The sequence below is a fragment of the Siphateles boraxobius genome, unplaced genomic scaffold (assembly GCF_051911475.1).
Source record: "Siphateles boraxobius isolate OS27281-9 unplaced genomic scaffold, OSU_SipBor_1 29, whole genome shotgun sequence".
Classification (NCBI taxonomy): Eukaryota; Metazoa; Chordata; class Actinopteri; order Cypriniformes; family Leuciscidae; genus Siphateles; species Siphateles boraxobius.
The window spans coordinates 18,535,735-18,560,674 of record NW_027508908.1 but is presented as its reverse complement, the minus strand read 5'-3'; the positions used below and the strand labels follow the sequence as shown (position 1 = coordinate 18,560,674).

Genomic DNA, 24,940 nt, shown 5'->3' with positions numbered 1-24,940 from the left:
CCCAGCCCGCTCCAGGGGCTGCCAAGCCAGGTGGCAAGCGACAGCGAAAGCATCCCGGAGTGGGCTGCCCAGGGATGGATGAGGATGCTCTTGGAGTTGGTCACTCCCTCCCCCCGGGTGAGTGCCTGGTGGCGTCTTTGTTTGTGTGTGTGTCTGTTCCGCCGCTGGCTCCCCCCAAAGAAATTGGAGCAATTGGTACCCACACTTCAAAAAAAGTTTCTTTGAAGTGTGGGTACCAATTTGCTCCGCTTTTTTTTTTCTGTTCATCTGTTCCTGGGTCCCAAGAGGGCAGTCTGACGGGTGTGACCCTGTATAGCCTTACACCCCTCAGCCCCCCCTTTGATCGCCAGCAGGCAGCTTGGTGTTTTCGAGAACCCGGTCATCCGCCTTCTCATGTGACCCCTGCCGCTAGTGGAGACAGGTAAGTGTTGCACAGCACACTAACACCACACTCTCCAAGTCAGGCTCAGCTTTCCCGCTCAAGTCAGTGATAATCATCACATTAGGTGTTGAGCAGACGTGCTCCTGAAAATCCATTGATATTCATCACACCTAGTGTTGAGCTGTGCTCCTGACTTGTGCACGCTTATCTTATCCTGCTGGCGAAGGATTTGATTTAGCTGCTCCTCCAGCTTGTATGAAGGCCAGTTGTAAACTCATTCTTCATGCTACTAGGTGGTGGGTTATAACCATCCTGACCCAAGATTGGTCTGTAGCTCCAACCTGAATGACATGTGCTTCAGAAATCTACCTTCCACGCCGCAGGCCATTCTGTGTGTTGGCGTGAGGGTTGAAGTATCAGTAAAGAGTTCTTCCCTTCGAGTGCTCCAGAGCCCATTGGGTCTTCAGGTCAACTGGGAGAGAGTAGTCTCGCCCACAGTTTGAGTATCTCTTTTTCAGTTTTGGAGGTGGACTCTGTCCAACATGTCTCTCCAATGAGAGTGTGTTCAGCTGGTACGTATAGAAGTGAGAAAGGGTCCCACTGAAAGAACGTTCAGAGGCTACTGGGGCATATGGTAGATGAAGCCACTTGGCTTCCTCCATATGAAGACCGCTTCAGCGCTAGCTTCACGATCGAGTCCCAAGGTGACCGTGGCAGAGCAGCTCAGCCTGTGTGACTACAGTTCACCCCGGTCTGCTGCCAAACCCTCACCGACTGAGGGGCCATGTACAAAGGGCGTGCTTTAACGGGGGCCTGGGCGACCTCCGACTGCATGTGCATTCGTGTCTCGTGTTGTTAGACATGGCAACCGTTGCGTGAGCTTCCCTCGCATGTCACGACTCACCTGTCACCTCCTCCTTGGAGTCAGAAGCTTCTGAAGACACTTTGTTTCACTCTTCCCGTTCTACTCAATTGTGCAGCCAACGAGCCTCACGACATCCCCTGGGGTCCAGCTGGGTCATGACCACTCCGGGGCCGCTCAGTTGCCTCTCCGGTTTTGTCTCCCTGCCAGTTGTATTATTTTTATCCGAGCAGACAACCCTTGGACAGACACTGGCTCTCAGCTGCCCCGGGGGCCCACAGAAATGCGTTTCCCCAGTGAGCCTCCTAAAAAGCGACTGAGACTCATGGTCGCCTGGCGCCTGCTCAAGTCAGTGAATTCATCAAACTTTCATGTTGAGCAGGAATGCTCCTGAAACTCAGTGAAGTTCTTCGCACTCAAGTGTTGAGCAGAAATGCTCCTGAAGCTCAGTGAACTTGTCACACTCAAGTGCTGAGCAGAAATGCTCCTGAAGCTCAGTGATCTTCACATGTAGTGTTGAGCAGTGCTCCTGTCTTTTTGTGCCCGTCGCTTGCACCTACGGTGCCAAGTCAGGAGGGAGCAGGTCTTCATAGTTGCCCCTTATTGGCCCAACCAGACCTGGTTCCCATCGACAGCCGTCCTGACTTCCCCTGAAAACTTTTTCAGGGACCGGGCATGATTACACTCGCGTTCTACCCCTGGAGATTCCAGGCGGCTATCACAGGAACATGTGATAGTTACCATGACTTCTACAAGCACCCCTGGAAAAAGGTAGTGTGCTTACGTATTAGAAGTGGAACCTAGTCGTTGAGTGTGTCTTCTCTCCGAGAGGAAATCCTGAAAGCTTTCGATCATTTCAGTGCTCTCTTTCCTGCAAGATTGGTTGGAGTAGGCTGTTTTCCTTCAAAATGATGGTGCCTCAGTGTTCTTGACGCTCATCATGATGCAGAGGCGTGGGAAGCACGTCCTGATCATCAGGTTCCTGAGGGAGCAAGGTAATGTAAATCCTTGTGCCCCTCTTTATCCTCTTGGGCCTTATCTCTGGTGCAACTGCACTGCAGAGACCGACCCTGAGCAGGCAGTGAGTTAAAAATTCTGTTAAAATCAGTTCTCCTGCTCGCATGGTCTCTACTAGAGTGTAGGGACTTGCTCGCTTTCGGTCAACGTATTGTGCCTGGAGTTCGGGCCGGCTAACTCTCGGGCCGGGCCGGCTGGATTGTGTCCAAGGTTCCTACCTCTCCCGTAATAGGATCAGGTGGTGAGCCTGCAAGCGCTGTCCCGGAGGAGGCAGACCCAGCCCTGGCTTATCTGTCCGTCCACTTCATAGCGTTTAGATGTGTACAGAATGCAAGTCTTAGACCTCAGACCAGCTCTTGTCGGTTTGGAATTCAGCATAGAGGGAAGGCTGTTTCTAAGCAAAGTTGGCCCACTAAATGTGATTGCCTTATTTTGGTGAAAGATTCCAAGATGCTCATGTCCACTTGAGCTCCTCTATAATGAGTTTTTTGCTCCGCCTGGGCGTTGACAAGAGTGCTTTGCTGACAGATTTAGAGTTGGGGGCTGGGCGACACCTAGTTGAATCGCTGCTTGCCGTGGGCTCCCTTCTCATGAAGCCAGTTTCACCATGAGCCCGGTTCAAGTGTCGGCTTGCTGTGCCATTCCCCTCCTATGGACTAGATAGGTGCACCTTTCTTCTCCAGTTGAGTTCCCTGAAACCGAACCCTGTTGAGTTCCTCCACACCCCATTGACGTCGGACGTGCGGAACGTCTGGTGTTAGGCCTACCACTCGTAAGCAGTGTGGAACCTGTGTTAGGCTGGGTCCATATGTTGCGGTCCTTACGGTGATCCCATATGTGTATTATTTACATTTACATTTATTAATTTGGCTGACGCTTTTAACCAAAGCGACTTACAATTGCTACATATCAGAGGTCGCACCTCTGGAGCAATAAGGGGTTAAGTGTCTTGCTCAGGGACACATTGGTGTCTCACAGTGGATTCGAACCCAGGTCTCTCACACCAAAGGCATGTGTCTTATCCACTGCGCCATCACCACCTTATTCTTCCACGATACGGCTCCCTACGGCGAGCATTTGTCTTCCCTCGGCAGAGTCTCTCTGCCGTCACTTTCCGGTGAGTCTCCCCCCGTTTTGGCTGGAGCCACCCCACTGACATTCCATATGTCGTACTGCCCGGTCATCCGCCCAGTTCATATGTGTATTCTCCACGTTACCCCCCTTTGGGTAGGATGTGGCTTCTGCAGCGTCCCTTCCTTCCGATGTACAGGAACGCTTTCCCAGTGGTCCTGTAGGAACAGCAGTGTCTTCCCTGGCCTAAGCCCTGTCCTTCCCCGCCTTAAAATTGCGGGGGCATCCGGAGGCTTTTGTCTAGGCACTGGAAGCTGGCAGCTTTAGTGGAATGGGTTATCCCCATTCAGTCGACGTCGACTATGTCCGACGATATCGACTGAAAGGGAACGTCCTTGCCACTACCGCTGGACCACCGCTGACTCCGGGTTACGCTCGGCTCCTCAGTGAAAAAGCAACTAGTGCGTGCATCCACTTCGGTATTTATACCCGCGCCGCAGGGGCGGAGTGTGTGATGCGAATCACGCACGCCAATTTGATTGGCTCGTTCAATAGTACTCAAAGAACATTGGCTCTCTGACCCTATCCCCATTCAGTCGACGTCGACTACATCCTCTGTTCCCTCCTTCAGGGAACGGTGGGTTGCATACGCAACCAGGACGTTTGTTTTTCTTCAGTTCCTGTACTGTAAACCCTAATAAGTTGACTACACAATAAGTAGACTACTCAAATGATTTGAGGAATCTGGTTGCGCAAGTAAAATTGACTAACGGAAAAATTGAAAACTCAATTAACTGAGTTGACCTAATGTGGTCTTCTCTTTGAATTAACTTAAATGTTTAAGTAAAGATAACTTAAAAGGCAAATGGACTAAACTTAAACATGCCAGTTTATATTTTGTTGTTTACTTATTATTAAATAAATTATAAATCATTAAACCAAGTTTTGATTTTCAAATCAACAGCTTTATTAGGGTTACATTACATATCTTAACTTATATAATGCATACTGACTGAACATCGTATATTAACATTTAATCAGTAAAAAATACAATTACAATACTTGCAGTAAATTAAAACAATTGATTAAAAATTAGAAATCAGTCATTTAAAAGTGAAATTGACCAGATCAGAACAATTGACCATTTGCAAAGAAGCGCCCCCTGTAGTTACTGTTGCTGTCCGACAAGCTATGCCGCTCTCATGCCACACACCATGTTCTCACACAGTGAAAAATACATCGCGGAGCAAAGAGGACACTGACAATGTGCTGACAGACAGGACAGACCAGCTTACTTTTGATATGAAACAGTCTCAACTTTCAAATTTGGTCATTTTTTAAAGAAATTTAAACAATACCGTTTTGTGGCTCTTTAATGTGTCGTGACAGATCGTAGTAGAGCCTCTTAAAGCTGCTCGTGAACCGATCTTCTCTTCCTTCTAGTTAATTTATAGCATCAAATAAACATGAAAGAACATAAGAAGGAATGTTGTTTTAACTGCGGAAAGACATCAGTACACTCCGTTTTTCAAGTTCAAATCCTCCAACGTTAATCTACTAACTGTCCTGACTGCTTTGTCAGACAAAAATGGCAGATTTGGCAGATGGCGGATTATGATTGGTGAAACCAAAAATTCCAGAACACCTGAATGATTACAGCAACACTTATTTCCAACAGAAGAGAAGATATAGAATATAACTAAATACATGAACCATTACCATTTAATTTATGATATCTTCTGATACCTTACCTTATGACGCTTTAAAGCTGTGTCATATCTGGCATTAATCTCTGAGAAATAACGTCCACAACCATTTCAGTCTCCAAATAAACATTTTGCACACTACACTGATGTTTCTCTTTGTCATGTTCTTTCTTTGACCTTATGTGTTGCACTCAGTGCCTGGATGATACACAATGATGATCATTGATACAAATCCATGATCTATTTTGTTGCACAACAAACACTCATTCTACATTTTTTAAAGTCAAAAAGTTCCATAAATATGTATGTTCTTAATTGGGCTTCAATTAGAGGCACTTCTTACTTGAACTCTTGAAAGATTAAACCTTTAAACTTTTTTGGATCGATGTTAAAACATGACATTCTGGCATTTTCATCACTTAAGATTAGCATGACAAATGTTTGGAATCACATTAAGAAATGTTATACTTTTATAGTAGGCAAGGTCAAGGATGCCTTAAATTGATCACAAATGACAGCAAAGACATGTATAATGTTACAAAAATATTTTTATATAAATGTTGTTCTTTTGTACTTTAAACAATCCTGAAAACATATCCTCCATAATGATATCCACACTTCATTAAACAGTACAACCATTTTCAACTGTGATCATAATCAGAAATGTTTCTTGAGCCGCAAATCAGTATTAGAATGATTTCTGAAGGGTTGTGTGACACTGAAATCTAGAGTAAGCTCTGCCATATCACAATATATATTTTTAAACATTAAAATAGAAAACAGTTGATAAAAATATTTCACATTATTACTGTTTTTCAGATAAATGTAGTCTTGGTACCTTACTTAGAGGCACCTTACCTTACTAATACTAAACTTTTGAACAGTAGTGTATATTTTATTATATCAAAACCAGCACAAACAAACCTTGCAATTAAAACATTAAAAATAGATTGTTACATTATTTTGCCAGTATGTTTATTTGTAAATGTATATATATTTTTTAGAACATCAAATTGGTTGCTTATTATATTCCGTAAAAAGTATTTTAAGTTTTTTTTTTTTCTCATTTACAGTAACCTAGTTGTACCAAATTTAATTTATCCACTTTTGTCCATACAATTTTGTTTAATCCAAATTGTTGTTGTGTATTAAAGCAACACATTCATGCTTGTGTGTGGTCTTAAAGGTGCAAAACGCAAGTCTCTGAGTTTTTGCAGAACTACGCCCACTCTGGCGACAGTCGAAACTGCAACCAGAGTTGTGCACGCTCATGGACCACACGCACACGCACGCATGCACGAGCACGAGCTGTTCATAACTAAAGGAGCATCTGCCACACAGATCTTTGGTGTACAGCCAAAATGTCTTCAGTGGTAATAAAGTTATAAATCTGCAAGTCATTTCAAATATATGGAAGGAAAGACATTTGAGTAAATTACTCTTATGTGTGAGGGGAAAAACGGGGGTAGTAGAAAACTTTGTTTATGTTTTTACTGTATCCACCTATGATTGTATTGTTATGAAAACACGTTCATGAACAATATAATTGATTACTTCGCAAAAGCTCAAAATAATAATAATAATCATTCCATACACGGTTGGTCAACAACGTTCACTCAAATGTCTCAAGGTAATAAACAATCAAATGTCACCATGACGTTTTCATAAAAGCCAAAGAGGCTAATCCGCCGAAGACTTGCGGGGTTCAGGCTGTTATTGATCTGCTAAGTAGAATATTCCAATAACAATACATCCTTTTTCTGTTATAATTTACTCAAAATTTCTGTCTAATTATCGGTCATTTTTTCAGCATGTTATATCACACTCAAGAATCTTGAACTGATTTGCTAATCACTAAACTACATGTAGCGCTGATTTATTTAGTAGATATTTTGACAGGGACAATATACACTGACAAACATTAATGTGAAATGTGTCAATACTTTATTTGGTAAATAGTTAGTCTGCTAAACAGTATGAGTAAAGTAAAAATATTTACCCCTTTACCATTGTATTTCCCTTCCTGCAATGTTCAGAATAAAACATGTATTTTATCACAATACCAAAATATTTTACGTTTTCCTCGTTTTGATAGAATACGAGCTCCCACATACCTCATATATACTACATACAAAATGTACCACATTCACGGGAACAATTTACTATTTTTACCGAAAAATACAATATAGCCAATGCAACGGCGTTCTTCCTTGTTGGTCAATGACATGAACACCTTAGCATGTTAGCAATGGACACAAGGCTAACGTTACCGGTAGGCCATACACAAAAACATAGTTAGCATCTCTTATTGGATATGTTTTATGTTTCATGTTGTACTATTCTTCCGAACACAATTCCTAGTTTATGAAACTGTTCACTAACAATGGTAGTAAAACCAATTCTGATTGTACATGTATCTAGCTTACGCTAAAGCATTACACATTTTACGCATCGTCATTTGTTGTCATAACGTACATAGATTGGCCGTATCAAACATTAGAGACTGGGCTATATCTTACCGTTTTATCAAGAAAAAAGCCAACTGAGGATCCCGTTTGAGACCAAGAGCAGACCGGAGATCTCTCCATTTGTTGAATGCCTTCCCGAGGTTGACTCTCGTCTTACTCCGACGCCTGTCTGACTCCAATTTGGACATTTTGGTGGCACTAGACAAAAATGTTCTTTTCTTTACTTTACGTGGAGTTTGCGTTGGGGTTTGGAACGGACTACAAGCCAGTCTCTTTGAATCCATCTTCTACCTTTGACGCACGAGTTGTCTTCGCTGATGCGGAGAATGGCGGCGCCGGTGAATACACAAACCTGCGAGACATAGCCTGGTGAGCATGAACGCGCATGACGTCACGCCCAGTCTCAAATTCGAACCCGAATCCCTCTTATTTATTTTACTGTACAGGATTATAGAGGCAATTGCAGTGATCAGAGAAGGGCTCATTCAGCCCATCAGGCAATTGTTTATGCATGTATGAGTTAGAAAACGTGTATTTTTAACATGAATTGTTGCGCAATGCACCTTTAAACGATTTGGCTTATTTAAATGAAAAATAATTTAAGAACAATCACACCATGATATATTTAAAAAGAAAGTGTTAGCCCACAGATACATTTATGAGGGTTTATTTAATTTATTGCAATCAACAAATGATAACAATTAGTAAAATATACAGTTTTAAAGCTTCGCAAGGTGCAATTTATACGACAAGTTGAAGTTTTCTGTGCTTTATATAGGCCTACACGAAGTGAATGCCTGCAATCATTCAGTCATTGATGAATACTCAAAACGTGCAAATTAAATTAATAAAAACATTATGAACTTTACGAAACGATACACAATTGTAGTTTAAGTTTGCGCTGAAACTGTTTACCTTTTTTGTAATAATCCATTAAACCTGCTGAGAAACAAGGAGCATGAACTAGAATGAGTAAAATGGGTTTTAGTTGAAAACGGTGTCATGTAAACAGCTAACATTACTTTAATGTTAGTAAATTAATAAATAAAAAGTGAGTAGTGACCTTTCCCTTGTCAATGGTGTAAATATGTAGTTGGATTGTTTTATGTAACTTAATTCTTCTCCCTCGCTGTGTTATGGCTTTGCTATGAGGGGATAAATGTGCTGGTTACGTTCGTAAAACAGTTAGAGGAATCACCAACCCGTCGATCTTGGAAGCATTTTAAGTCGATCGATTTTCCAAAATCAGAGAAAAAAGCCTATTGTGTGTAGTAAGTGGTGTCTAGGGGATGCGGAGGCGCGCGCGCTGTTACAATCATGTCATTTTTGCCGCACGCACCTTTGGGCTCATGCGGACGCGTCGAGTATAAACAAGGCTTAACGCTTTAACCAGCTCAGCCACAGTAACAGGTCATATTAGCCAGCTAAACTTTTACTACCCTGTTAGAAAAAATATATAGTTGCATAGTTTCATGTGGTTCTTCTCCCTCGCTATATTATGGGTTTGCTATGTGGGGAGAAATGTGCTGGTTATTTTCGTGAGACAATCAGCTGATTACTATTATTATATTATGTTGTAAGACCCTTGATCCTCACCTGACTATGGCTTTATAATGGTGGCGAGGGGGGCGTGGTTCAGCGAATTCTGTAGTGCGAGAGCAACGACGGAGCCGAGCGGTGAGTAAGTAGGTCGAGCCCGTTCTCATCCTTTGGCGGCATATGTGACGCCATATGACAAAACGGCGAAATACTACGCACATGGCACCCTTTAGCGTGAATATAACACGCGAACCCAAGGCGTCATAAAGTTGACTGGCATCCTTTAGCGTGAATATGAGACGCAGACCCTACCCCACACCTAAACCTACCCATCACAGTGCGTGTTATATTGACGATAAAGGGTGCCATGTGCGTAGTATTTCGCCGTTTTGTCATATGGCGTCACATATAACGCCAAAGGATGAGAATGCGTTAGTAGGTCAAGTGCAAAATGACGAACACCTGTCTCTGATTGCAGTAATTGGCTTGGGGAGACCGCATAAAAGCCGGCTGGTGCAAGAGAGCAGGGAGAGAAGGACTGGGTACTCGTGCACGAGACGTGAGCTGGACGCTGAAAGTGGAAAGAGTGTTGCCTGATATAGTGGAATTAGTGATATTTTAAATAGTGGAAAGAGTAATATTTTTATATAGTGGAAAGAGTGTTCTCTGAACGAGGTTTATGTTAGAGCGCGCACAGTGCATTTCTTCTGTTTTTCAACCAAATAAAAGTGTACGAGTCCCAGCCACGCCGACCCCTGTCTTCTTCCATCATACCAACACTGAACCTTCACTACACTGGTGCCGAAACCCGGGATGGCAGAAGAGGCCGCTGCCAGACAGTCCCCGTCTCCACTTGCGGACATCATCCACGCGCTCGCGGGACTCCACCAGCAACAACACTCTTTCCACTTTCAGCGTCCAGCTCACGTCTCGTGCACGAGTACCCAGTCCTTCTCTCCCTGCTCTCTTGCACCAGCCGGCTTTTATGCGGTCTCCCCACGCCAATTACTGCAATCAGAGACAGGTGTTCGTCATTTTGCACTTGACCTACTTACTCACCGCTCGGCTCCGTCGTTGCTCTCTCACTACAGACTTCGCTGAACCACGTCCCCCTTGCCACAGTAATCTTTATCCATGATGTGGTTTATAATGGACTGTGGTACAGAAACTTGGTTTACTCTGGCTATTCTCTGCTGTCTCAGACAACGATGTTTGTCCCGTTTTAGCCACCGTAACTTCTTCGAAAGGGAGGGGGAGAGCAGTGGGCTGAGCCCTTAGTGCAAACTCGCAACCGAACCGCTAGATGTCGCCAAAAGCTACACACTGCACCTTTAACTAATGTTAACAAATTCAACATTTGATCTTGATCTGCTAACAAATTAAACCTTCTTGTAAATTATTACCTATTTTCTTGCTGTCACGCCTGCCAGCCTGAGTGCCTATGATAGACACCAGAGGGCACTCCTTCTGTCTTTGTTATCTCATCATGGACTGCATTTCCCATAACCCATTGCTTGGACTTCCACCTGTGTCATTACTCTTGTTAACTGCCTGAGCCCTGTGTATTCACTCATTCATTGAAGTCTTGTAAGTGTCGTAAGTGTCACACAGCATTTCTTAGCGCTCTCTCTGGTTCCCAGCGTAATGGTTCTGACCCAGTTTCCTGGATTTCCCTGTGGAATTTTCACAACATAAATAATGACGGGTACATAGAATATTGATTTGAAAAGAAGCCGGTTTTTAAATTGTGATTGTTTATTACCTCATAATCCATTACAGTGTACATACTAATCATACTGAAAACAAGACGAACACTACAACATCCAGAAGTCCTCCGGTTTCATTTACAGTAAATACTGTCATTAACTGAGGCACATGATGGCATCAGCTGCATTTGAATGAAAAGAGAGATAGTGAGTCTATGGTATGATAAGAGAGACATGAAAGAAGAGCTGGCCTCAAACACCAGGATGAGTGGTCATTACACATCGAATATTAACGATGGTCACAATCGGGGAATAACTGATCCTGGAATGTCATGGCTGATCAATCAGAATAAAACATTTCAGAGAGCCATTTAAGAGATATTAAGACCGATTTCACATGTGGATTGTTTTGAGCATTTGTTTTCGGAACATGATGCTTTTTCTCTTGTAGTTTTTTTCATTTAAGATGACAATCAAAATCAGATTTTGATCAAACAATTCTTCAGGTGTTCTTAGCCTGACTGAAGACAAACTTTGGAGCGGTTCACATTTGGTGAGATAGCAGTCTGACTCAGCAGATGAAAGAACCAATATATTTATGCATGAACTCTACTGTATTACAGACAACACTGTTTGTTTGGCTAGCAGAACGAATCAGATAAACTGGAGCAAAGATGAGGTAAAATCTGTGCACTAGGATGTCATTGCAAATCAACCAATATGCACCTACAGTATTTATCTGAAAATACCATCTAATTGCTCTTCTGCTAAATAGGTGCATTGAAACATTGCTTAATTTATGTCCAGACTCATAAATACATATTAGTAATGATTTTTAGGAAAAAAAGCCGAACTGTTGTCCCACTATGAGGGAAACCCCCGAAGCACTTATGACCAATGAGAGAGCCATTAACTCACATGTGACTTGCATTAACACATTTTAGTCCAGGGGTGTCCAATCTGGCATTATTTGTGGGGAAAGCCATTTGTAGTGTTGTCCGAAACCATAGTGGATGTTATTGAGTGCACTCATTCAATCCCACGTTGAACCGCAACAACAGGTGTACAGCTGATGTTCTTTCAACGGCTGTCCGAATTCGCTCACTCTTTTTCATTCACTCATTCAAGTGAACAGTATTAGTGGACTAAAGTAGGGAATAGTAATGGAGGTATTTGGGGGCAATTTTATTCAGCCCTGGAATGTTTAGCTCCAACCCTAATTAAACACCCCCGAACCAGCTAATTGAGGTCTTACTAGGCATTCTAGAAAGTACCAGGCAGGTGTGGAGGCAAGTTAGAGCTAAACACTGCAGGACAGTTGGTCTCCAGGACCGAGTTTGGACACCCCTGTTTTAGTCCATTTATGCATGTTGCCTTGTTAAAGAAAACCAAACCAAAAAAAAAAAAAAAAAAAAATATGTTAGCCTTTTAATCCCTGCTTTGGAAAAAAACCCAACAAGCTAAGTTATGAAAATGTCCAAAATTCTAATTATCTTTTGGTAAAAGGTTCCATCTGTTGACAATAGTTAACTGTATTAGTTGATATGAACTAACAATGAAAAACACTTGTAAAGCATTTGGTAATCTTAGTTAATATTAATTTTGACATCTACTAATACATTATAAAATAAAATGTCATATCTGTTCATATTATTTAATGAACATGAGCTAACATGAACTGACAATGAACAGTTGAATTTTTATTAACTAACATTAACAACGAATACTAATTCTGTAACTGACGTATTACTCATTGTTAGTTAATGCAATCACTAACGTTAGCTAATGAGACCTTCTTGTAAAGTGTTTCCATTTGCTTCTCTCTTTCTTTGAGGTAGAATCTTCTGTCCCAGTTTGCCTGGCTGCATGTAATTTTCATTGTAGCAACAACCCCTACAATGCATTTATCTGAAACTCAATTGTTCCATTATAAAAATAGATTTTACATTCAATGTCCAGCCTGGCTAGATAGCAGACAAAATCTAGTAATGGATCAAATGACCTCTGGCTACAGTTACTCTAGCACTAACACAACACCAAATAAGGAAATGTCATATTTGATCCAAATAACAGGACAAGATGTACAGTTCTCTCCTCCTGTTTTGGTCTAAAAGGTCAGCCATGATTTATGAATGAATTACATAATGCAAATTGTGAAATAAGCAAATGCATTTATTTTCACTTGTTACTCCTGCTGTTCATCTGAGCCCTGTCTACAGATACAGATGTCAGGCATTCTAAAGAGTATAATGGTGTACCATAAGAAAATGCCTTGAGCTTGTGACATTGAGGTACATCCATTAGCATGTTTTGCAATGCATCTTGCAATATGCAATAAGTAAATATAACCAAATTTAATTGTATGCTTGATACTACTAAGAAGAAGAAGAAGAAAATTAAGAAAAATAACCATACATTCTTCAGGATATCAAATCATTTTCTGATCTACAAAAGAGCTAATTTTAAAACAAAAATAAAATGCAGATATTTCCTGTTTTTATTCTTGTCATTTCCACTGTACAGTTCAATGTGCATGACAAATCTATGATGCATCTGGGCTTGATTTGGATTTAATTTAACAGTTTAAAACATATTATAAGTATTTGCTTTATGGGAAGGGTCTGCTAAGCCCCACTGTCTAGGCATTGATATTAATATTTCTAATGCTCAATATATTAAAAAGCTCTAGACAGTACTGACTTTTTTCCCTTGATATATTTTCATATTGTTTACATTATAAACTTGAGCGGCTATTTTTCACTCAGTATCAGTGCGTCAGAAGCCTTGATTCAGCCTAGTGAGGTCCGTGCCCTGAGGTATTGCTATTTTCTAGGACACAATCTGTGTCAACGTGTTATGGCCACGCCTGGCTGAGCTGACAAAGGTACAGCTACAAGACACATGCATATTAGTTGGCGTCTGACTGATATTACTTACCCATAACAATATGACGGGAAAAAAATCATTATTAAGCATTATTTTCTACATGCTCTTTCATTTTCAAGTCATTTTTTTTCAAGGTCCAACTGAAGTCTCCAATGAGACATTGTATTGTACATCATTAAATAAACAAACACCTTGATATTTGTTTCTTCAATTGAATTATTGTTGTGATCATTGTTTTCTTCCAGTTAACTTTGAATAGAATTAAAGGAATAGTTAAAAAAATGAACAATCTGTCATTTACTCACCCTCATGTCATTTCAAACCCATGAAACTTGCATTCACCTTTAAAATACAAATGAAGATATTTTTAATTAAACCTGATAGATTTATGTTCCCTTATGTTCAGTCACTGCGAGTTACGGCAGTGAATTACGAAATGGGGGTTTCGTTTAGAAGCATATCACCTTCGAGCGTAAGAAAACGAGCCAATGGCATGAAAATGCCTTGGGTCTGTGGAATTTGCATGCCGCGACTCCACCCCACCGCATTGGTATAAAAGGAGGAGCGCTGGCAATCTCGCATTATGATTTTGCTTCGGAGCCAAGAGCATCTCTTTACTCCTCTGCAAGCCTGTATCTGAGATCTTCGATACGACGAGAAAAGCGTCTCTCCGTGTGTTGATGTAACGGCGCATTCCAGCGAGATCACATTGCCATCTGCTGGTCTGTGTAGTGATCTGCCATCAGTGTGTGTGCTTCTCCCTGCTTCATCACTCTGCTGAGTTTTTTCCTCTCACAAAAAGAGCTTGCGCGTGCCACGTCTTTTTAAAGATGTCTCGATTTGTTTTGTCATCTGATGGGCACAATCGCTGCCTTGCGTGTTTGGGCTTAGATCACGCTAAGACAGCGTTTGTGGATGACTCATGTTCTCATTTTGGGAACATGACCATCACGGTGCTTCGGTCAGGACTAAATGACCTCCGTGGAGGTCGAATCCCCTCTGCCACATCCCATTCGATCCCCTTCGCGAGAGGCGATACTTTGGCTAGTGGCCAGGGTGACCCGAGGGTTACGGTGTGGAACAGAACCCAGACGATTCCTCCTCGGGCCACACCCCCCTCTTGTGCACTGCAACCCACGAGCGTGCAGGATGATATTGCCGGCCGGTCTTCGGACCCGCCCCGCGTCTCGTTTTGGCGCTCCAGATGATCAGACGATGTCGATCGCCGCATCACAATGTGGGCTGGAGTCTTCCGGAGATGAAGACTTGGCTGTGCTGCCGCCTTAGGGTGTGCCATCATTGCCCGAGTCTTATCCGGAATTGACAGCCATGCTTTCCTGGGCAGCCGCTGGAATGGAATCCTCCACCCTGTCCCGAGCGCTTGCGGCTGGATGATTGGTTTTTGGGTAAAGGAATACCTTTCTCCCCGGAGGTGCATGAGGAGGTCATGAGATCGTGGAAGTCTCATTTGACTTCTCGCAAATACTCAGCAGCCTCTTCCGCCGCCTTTGCCCTTGATGAGGCCACAGCCAAAGGGTACACGGGGGTTCCCCTCGTGGAGTGTTCTTTGGCAACACAATTGTGTACCCACAGCGCCTCCACCTGGCGTGGCAACACTAAGCACCCCTCTAAAGCCTGTAGGTTTTTGTCTACTCTGGTGGCAGAGACCTATAGAGCTGCGGGGCAGGCTGCCACCTCAGTGCATGCTATGGCCAACCTTTAGGTCTACCAGGCCAGGGTGCTCATTGACATGCACGAGGGTAGAGGCTCATGGGCTCATGGAAGGGTTGCGTGCCACCACCTACCTCGCTCTACGGGCAACGAAGGTGACCACATCATTCCTGGGTCAGGTGATGTCCACGTGTGGTCCAGCATTTCGGGTCGCTTTGGCCTCCATCAAGAGGGTAGGGGTCCTGCAGGCATTTTCGGTTGATGAAACATGCCTGGGATTAGGGCCGGCTAACACGTGATCCTGAGATCATTTCCACACCTTTCACTCCACTCCTTTCACGGATCAGGTGGTGAACCTGCAAGCACTGCCCTCTTCGGAGGCAGACCCAGTCTTGTCACTGCTCTGTCCAGTACACGCCCTCCGTGCTTACGTAGACAGAATGCAGTGTTTCAGGACCTCAGACCAGCTCCTCGTCTGTTTTGGTGGGAAGCTGAAGGGAAAGGCTCTCTCCAAGCAAAGGTTGTCTCACTGGATAATGGACGCCATTACTTTGGCATACCAGCAGCAAGGTCGACCATGTCCCCTTGGTGTGAAGGCACACTCCACCCGGAGTGTGGCTTCATATTGGGCTCTAGAGCATGGCGCCTCGCTGACAGACATTTGCAGAGCTGCAGGCTGGGCGACACCCAACTCATTTGCGAGATTCTATAATCTCAGATTGGAGCCATCGTCCTCTCATGTATGGTAATAGAACCCGCTCGGTGTCATCGCTTGCTCGTCTTTCTACTCCTTGGACTGGATACGTGCAATATTTCACTCAGATGAGTTCTTCTTCCCAAGACCCTGAGTTCCTCTTACACTGATGATGCCGTCACCAGAGTGCATGCACGGTTGGTCAGCCCTCGTGATTGGCTAGGTGCCTCCATGTGCATGGTTCCCCAATTGGGTGACCCCCACATGTGTATTTCCATGGTAAGTCTCCATCGAGCTTGTATCTTTCCCTCTCTCTCTCGGTTGAATCTTTCCACCCTGCGGGCTGGATACCTCTGAGTTTTCCATATGCATCCCGTACTCGGGTCATTTGTGTATTCTGTATGTCCTCCCTTCAGGCAGGCATTGTGTTGCATATTTCCACTGAGATATGCTTCCCAGTGTAACTTGGTATTCCTGTGTAAAATAGGAGTCCTTCCTCCGTGCTAGCTTCACAACAGGGAGCTCAGACATACGCAGGGCACTGGAAGACAGCCAATGTGGCGTGATTAGATTGGCACTATGTGATGTGAACGTCATTCACTGACGTAACTCACAGTTACTGAACGAAAGGGAACGTCTCGGTTACATATGTAACCCTCGTTCCCTGAGGAGGAAACGGAGACGTTAAGTCTCTCTGCCACAACCACTGTATCGCTGGAACGGCCTGGAATTCAGTCTCGGCTCCTCAGCCAGAAAACATAATGCGAGATTGCCAGTGGTCCTCCTTTTATACCCACACAGTGGGGCGGAGTCGCGACATGCAAATTGCACAGACCCAAGGCATGTTCATGCCATTGGCTCGTTTTCTAAAACTTGAAGGTGATAGGCTTTTAAGCGAAACCCCCAGTTCGTCATTCACTGACGTAACGTCTCCGTTCCCTCCTCAGGGAATAAGGATTACATATGTAACCGAGACTTTCTTTCCTTTAAAAGTCCTTTCACCCAAATCTATGCTTCAAAACGTTGATTAAAAGACATTGTAAAAGTAATCCATATGAATCAAGTAGTTTAATCCAAGTCTTCTAAAAATACATGATTAATTCATTATCAGATTTAATTTAGGCTTTTATTCACATAAAACATTGATCAATGCACATGCATAAAGCACATCTCATATGAAAGCACAATCGTAGCTGTGCGACACATAAGAAACAAACTTCATTTGTTTCTCGCACGTCACGTAATTCAATTTTTGGGCAATTTTTTTTTTTTATATTAACTGCTGTTTCTTTCTATTTATTTTATTTTCAGATTTATTTCAGAAAGCCATCATCCAGAGTGGGACTGCTCTATCAAGCTGGGCCGTCAACTACCAGCCAGCCAAATATACTCGCATACTAGCTGAGAAGGTGGGCTGCAACATGCTAGATACTATAGATCTGGTGGAATGTCTACAGAACAAAAACTACAAGGAGCTGATCGAACAGTACATCACACAGGCCAAGTACCACATTGCTTTTGGTCCAGTTATCGATGGTGACGTCATTCCTGATGACCCCCAAATTCTGATGGAGCAGGGAGAGTTCCTCAACTATGACATCATGCTTGGCGTCAACCAGGGCGAGGGTTTTAAATTTGTGGATGGCATCGTGGACAGTGAGGATGGTGTTTCTGCAAACGATTTTGACTTTGCTGTGTCTGATTTTGTGGACCACCTCTATGGTTATCCCGAGGGCAAGGATACACTTCGAGAAACCATCAAGTTCATGTATACCGACTGGGCTGACAAGGAGAATCCGGAGACCAGACGAAAGACTCTGGTTGCACTCTTCACCGATCACCAATGGGTGGCACCAGCGGTAGCTACGGCAGACCTTCATGCTCAGTACGGATCTCCAACTTACTTTTACGCATTCTACCACCATTGTCAGAGTGAAATGAAACCTAGCTGGTCAGATTCAGCACATGGAGACGAGGTGCCTTATGTGTTTGGAATTCCCATGATTGGCCCTACTGATCTCTTTAACTGCAATTTTTCCAAAAACGATGTCATGCTTTCAGCAGTTGTAATGACCTACTGGACGAATTTCGCTAAAACGGGGTAAGTTAAACCCTTTTTTCCCCCTCTGTTAATTAAATATATACACTGCATAACTGAACTAAGGCTCCAAGAAAAAGTGTCAGATATTTGCAGAAAATTATTTAAAAGCTTTTTCATTAGTTATCAAGGTCAGAAACATGATACACGTTTCATTACACATAATTTTTCATTAGAAGAAAAATATGAATCCATACATATACTGAAAATTGTATCATTTCTTTTTTTGCTGCTTTTCTTAAGCATTATAACTCTGTTCAGATTTCCAATAAGATCTCTTAAGATGCTTACTGTAAAGAATTGTTGTTGTTAACTGCCACAGATCACAATCTTCAGAGGCCTTTGCGGTCTCCTCACATATCACAATTTAAAGACTGACGGTGTCACAATTTCGATTTTAAATCGAAATCGATCGAAATTAATTCACAATCTCGAACTTCGAATTAAAAAATGTAATCGTCGATGCTGCAACGCCCCCATGTCGCGTTTGGTCGGCGTGCCAAGCGGAAAAAAACACGCGTGTTGAAGTGCTGCGAGTCTATGGTTAACCTCCTCTAAATTACGTACACCCACTCAAAAGATATCATGGCAACTGCAGATGCAGGAGACCCATCGACAGAACTTGAACCCCCTCCTCTTTCATTGAAGTCGCAGGTGTGGACGTTTTTTGGATTTCCAGTGAGTTATGTTGACAACGTTCGCGCTTCAAAAAAGCCACAGTTTGCAGACATCCCAAGTCTCGCGGAAGTTCCGGGAGTCTCCTGCATATTGATAGCGGCTCCCTGATGCACGCAAATTAGTTCAAATCTCCCGGAATCTAGAGTGAGCGAGCAAGAGCGCGCATGCGAGACAGAAAAAACTGTGCTCCAAACCGTATAGCCCGCGCACGGCAGAGAGGGAGAGAGCGAGAGACCTTGCGTGTGCCTCATGAAACGCATGTAAGAGAGAGAGCATCCTGATTGGCCGGTTTCGGCTTTAAAAAAGTAAATGTAAAAATCGAGAATCGAATCAAACCGTGACCTTAGAATCGAAAATTTAATCGAATCGAGGATTTGGAGAATCGTGACACCCCTATTAAAGACTCAACATTGTCACTCAGATCATGTTAAATGCTATCAGACCAGCTCTTAACTAGCCTTGAGTTATGGGGTTCTTTCTATGCTTTCCTCCCCTACAGCATCACTGTACTCAGTGCAAGCCTAATTCATCCCAAACATCCTCCAGATATAAGTGACTGGGGCCTACTCACACTTTCAGGGCTCCATTCACAGTTTATAGACAGAACAGCCTCTGCAGTTTGGCACCACTCCAGCTGATACCTGTGTGTCAGGAGATAGATTTGCAGGCTCATCAGTACCTTACGTCAGGCTGCTCTCCCTTCGCCGGCTAAGTGTTTCTCTCAGCGCGAGTACTTTAAAACAGAGGAGGAAAAACAAAAGCAATTTCAGCAGCACTTGGAGAATGCTCGCTTTGCAAGAGTCACTCCAGCCTCTGGTAAACACTCCAGTGGTGATATCAGCCTCTCTGAGTGTTTCCAAAAAAACAGGGTGAATAAATACCGTGGAGGGAAATGTGCACAACGTAATGTCTCATTTGTAGCCTTCCTTTGTTGCAATGGCTGTCAAGCTCTGATGCTCAGACTGTAGAGAGCAACATGGGTCATTAATGAGGAAAATTAACATGCACTGGTACTCAGGATGTCAAGTGGACACATCTTTTTGCAATCCTGGCTTTGTGGATTTGATGTGTCTTATATATTGTGCACATACATTTTATTACACCAACAACAGACTTTTGTTCTGAGTAACACAAAAGATAACATTTTGAAAAAAGTTTGCTTAACTGTTTTTGTCCACAAAACAAAACAAAACAAAAAAAACACTTTGGTATAGGCCCACTTCTTTATTCCATAGAACCTAAAAGTCATACATTTTTTTAAACAACCTGAGGGTACATTTTAATGACAGAATTTTAATTTTGGGATGAACCTTTCCTTGAAAGAAGGTAAAAACTAAAATGTTAGTTGCAAAAAAAAATAAAAAAAAAATAGGTTGTTTAGCATCCCATGGCTCACGAGCAAACCCGTGAACCCATGAGCAAACAAGAGCAAACCCAACCAATGCTATTTTCACCTAGCATGTTAGGTTTAGCATGTCGACGCATTTAGCTGACTGACATATCATCCCTGTTTATTGCGATGCGTAAAATACTTACAGCACAGTAAATAATTTATAGATTAAATAAAATGTATACAAACCTTTATTTCACAGAGGAAAACAATTTTGTGACACAGAGAACTGCTCTATCCTGAACATGATACAAAAAGCTCTTTAACTCAACAGCTGTGTTCTAGTAATTCCACCGCTAGCTTGTTATGTCGGAGGGTGGGGGAGGAGTATATTGTTACAACTGTCAGTGAGATTGACCCAGCCACTTACCCAACGGCTGGGTAACACAAAGCATACACAACACTGGAAAAAAATAACCCAAATACTTACTTTCAACCAAGCATTTGGGTTGAAATAATAGCCCATCATTGACAGTGAAACCTCAGAAGAGGTCTGTCTCTCGCTGGAGGCAGAATACTTCCACTGGGTGTTTTAGAGGAGTAAAAATATATTAGAGGTGATGTAAATGACTCTTTATTTGCCACTTCTAGCCTGAATGCTTGTGCAATTCAGTTGTTTATTGTTACTGGTTAACATAGCAGTTAGCTTTACAAGCAATGAAATATTGTCAATATTGTGGATTACATTACAAATGATGATGATGGCTCTACATAGATATTAGTTCCAGGAAGCATATAAGAACATGTGGAGAAATGACTATTCCCAGTTATATTTTGCACACACAATTAAGTGGATCTTTTAAGGAAATTTATTTCTGCATCATGGAATCACACTGTTTGCCAAATTCTGGCTGGGAGAGTCAAATCCGTTAATGAAAGTGAAAATCAATATGGATTTCAGGCATTACAGAAGTATACTCACTGGAAATGAAGCATAACATTCCCTGATGCTGTCTAAGGATACAGTGGATTTAACCATGGAAAAGGCTTTTTTATTCAAAAGAAAGTACCATTGGCTAGAATGTTAACAATTTAATATAAGCGTATGAAGACTGTATACTTCAGGCAATAATTAAATAATATGAGCACTGTTTTATTGAATATCAGCTTGGCTGTGATGCACAAGACCATGCAGTATGTAATGTTTTCGATGTCGCCAAGCAACACACAGACTTGTTTGGAATGCTGCAAACATAGACACATGGAGTAATACAAACAGTGAAGCATCACAGTAATGTACTAAATATCAGAACTGTTGGTTGACCACATGTCCAGTGCAGTCCGCACTGTTGTAAAACTGTTAGCTGTTCCAACATTAAAAAAAAAAAAATGATGGGCTGAATGAAAAAAGTAAGACTCTGCTTTCTAATTATACAATTATGTTCCCAACCTTTTAATTGTTAAAATAGTGGCTGTCATAGTGGCTTAAATTAATAAATAAATACATCTCATAATAATCTGACTTTTTTCGACACAATTATGATATATATATATATATATATATATATATATATATATATATATATATATATATATATATATATACAGTGGTGGCCAAAATTATTAGAACGTTATTTTTGTTATGTTTTCAAAGAAGTCTCTTCTGCTCACCGAGGCTTCATTTAAATGATCCAAAATTCAGCAAAAACAGAAATATTGTGAAATATTTTTACAATTTAAAATAACCATTTTCTATTTGAATATATTTTAAAATGCAATTTATTTCTGTGTTGGTAAAGCTGCATTTTCAGCAACATTTATCCAGTCTTCAGTGTCACATGATCCTTCAGAAATCGTTCTAATATGATGATTTGATGCTCAAGAAACATTTATTATTATTATCAATGAAAACAGTTATTTTGTTTCAGGATTATTTGATGAATAGAAAGTTCAAAAGAACAGCATTTATCTGAAATAGAAAGATTTTGTAACATTATCACTACTGTTTAAAAGGGGTCAGTAAGAGTTTTATTTTTTTGGAAAATAAATTAAATTCATTTATTCAATTAAATTAAATTAATTTATTCAGCGAGGATGCATTTTTATCAAAAGTGACAGTATATAGATTTGTTATGTTGTAAAAGCTTTCTATTTCAGATAAATGCTGTTCTTTTGAACTTTCCAATCATCAAATAATCCTGAAATTAAATTGTACACAGCTGCTTTCAACACTGATAATAATAATAAATGTTTATTGAGCAGCAAATCGAAATATTAGAATGATTTCTGAAGGATCATGTGACACTGAAGACTGGAGTAATGATGCTGAAAATTCAGCTTCGATCACAGGAATAAATTACATTTTAAAATAATATTCAAATAGAAAACAGTTATTTTAAATTGTAAAAATATTTCACTATATTACTGTTTTTGCTGTATCTTGGATCAGAAGTAAGTATGAGCAGAAGAGACTTCTTTTAAAACATTAAAAAATCTGGTTTCTATTTATTTTGATGGTCCCTTTAACACATTCTGTTGAATATAAGTCACTTTGCACCTACATGTCTGCTAACTAGAGAGAGAGAGAGAGAGAATGCTTCGCAGTCTGTCGCACAGACATTTACACCCACCTCCACCCCTTCACCTCCTAGCATCTTCATAATAGAGCATTGGATTCTGTATAGAAACTCTATTTACGTAATCATTGTATCTCCTTCTGTAACATATGCTAAGAAACATTTGGTTATTAACCCTCTGAGGTCTAAGGTGTTTTTGGGGTCCTTGAGATGTTTTGACATGCCCTGACATTTGTGCTTTTTTCAGTTGCTTATAAACATATTAATTGCAAATGTGTAATTACACTCTATTTAGCACAAACAGGGCTACCATAATATGTGAGCAAGATGAATGTACATGTTTGTATTTTTGAGAGAATATTGTTTATGCATGGTTATTGAAAAAACTAAAACTTAAAGTGTCTGAAATAAGGCCACAAAACACATACTAAATGTGTCCACAAGACTTTTGACTAATGGGTGTTGTTGCCTAGAATTTTTGCTTCAAAATGATCTGAAAATCATCCTGCCTAATCATTTATAAGACACCTTTTGTTTGGAAAGGCAATATGCGTGGAGGCGTGTTCACACCTGAGAAGACAAAGGCCGGATAATGCCAGCTGCATATTAATGAGCCTTTCACACAGCTGTGTCACTGAGTACCAAAGAATGCGACCTCGGACAAAATAAATTATATATATATGTGTGTATATATATATATATATATATATATATATATATATATATATATATATATATATATATATATATATATATTACAATTAGAAATTGTAACCAATTACAAATAGGTTACAATTACAACAACAATTACAACTTTAACAAAATTTCAAGTGTATTCTTTCTTTGTAAAAAGTATACATTTTATCATACATATTAAAAAAAAGGTAAGGATGCATTGGTTTGAATATTGGAACAAACACTAAATAACATCTTAGTTGATAATTCAATGTACCTACTTTATTTTTGACCAAACATCCCATACTATAGTATATTTAACATATTGGCAGAAATTGGCGAACAAAAGCCTATTTAATGTGACAGTAGTCTTTTTTACAGTCAAAACTTTATAATCTATCCAAAACTAATCACGAAATCTTGTCTAAACATTCATATTTAGTCTGTAACATCGTGTTTATGATATTATATTAGCATGTTAATTTGCAGTTTGTTCATTATACAGACATTTTATTTCAACATATTTCAGTCTATTTTTACTCATCTTAGTAGTATAGCAATATAGTTTGGATGCGTTCATGTACATGTTTACTAATGTACTGTAGGTGCGAGAGTGAATGAACGGCACAGACATGCGCTGTATAACTGCAGAAAACAACGCGCGCGCACCTGTGTCGTTCATTCATCATTTAGCCTACACACAGACACACAATTCATATTTAAACAGTCTTTTTGCGGTTTACAGACACTATTCAATATCGCGATTAGAACAAAGCACTTAAGAATAAATGACTTACTACATCAGCTGGATCCTTTGCTCCTCGAAATGAAACTACCAGCACTTCTGGTACATTTTCCAGGTTTATTAGATAGTATTATTCCTCACAGCGTAGGGATACGCTGTGTACACAGCGGTAGTAAAATACTTCTTAAACAGTGTTTCATAAAAGATGTTTCATAATCCAACTGGTGGGTGTTGGCATGTTTGAATGGCTTGCCTTAGATCATTTGCGTTTTAATACCGCGCGCTGTCCATGGGCGTGGCACATTAACGCGTAATTGGGTATAATGAGCTGGAAAGAAAAAGACTGACATCTCTCTCTTTTCATACAGATTACATAAACTGAGAATATTTTTTTAATATAAATTAATTCATTTAAAAGAAGAGAGTTCAAGCTTCATTATGGAAAAACACTCGTGCCTGTATGACAAGCATTCGTGGAATTACAGTTAATTTTCGGACGCGTTTCAGAATGGACTTAACTGACAGAGAGAAGGCAAAACTAGCATCATGTTTATTTTTCTTTATTTGACTAAAAGCACAATGCTTTGTTTATTCTGTGAGTATACACAAAAAAATACACACTTAACAGGATCGAATGATGTATAACACTAACATGTAAGATTAAAATCAACAGAGTATTTTGAGTCTCTTTTGCACTGATAAGAAAAAAAGCGAGACTATCACGCCGGCGCGATAGCAGACCTCAGAGGGTTAAAAAGGCTTGGGGGATTTGTGTCTCAAGGATGTATCACAAGCTGTCTAGTATGGCAGCTCGAGTACCTGAGCCTAAGCCTCTT

The 24,940-nt window shown here is 41.1% G+C and overlaps 2 protein-coding genes across 3 annotated transcripts in view; both read left to right on the top strand.

Moving 5' to 3' along the window:
- The window catches only part of LOC143753933 (uncharacterized), a 379,044-nt gene that overhangs the window by 178,921 nt on the left and 175,183 nt on the right, over nt 1-24,940 (top strand). The window lies entirely within an intron of this gene.
- The window catches only part of nlgn4xa (neuroligin 4 X-linked a), a 207,120-nt gene that overhangs the window by 152,792 nt on the left and 29,388 nt on the right, over nt 1-24,940 (top strand). For both annotated transcript variants that reach the window (XM_077246789.1, XM_077246790.1), the window contains one exon: nt 17,314-18,103. In XM_077246789.1, the coding sequence (XP_077102904.1) occupies nt 17,314-18,103 (790 nt within the window). The remainder of the gene's footprint in view (nt 1-17,313; nt 18,104-24,940) is intronic.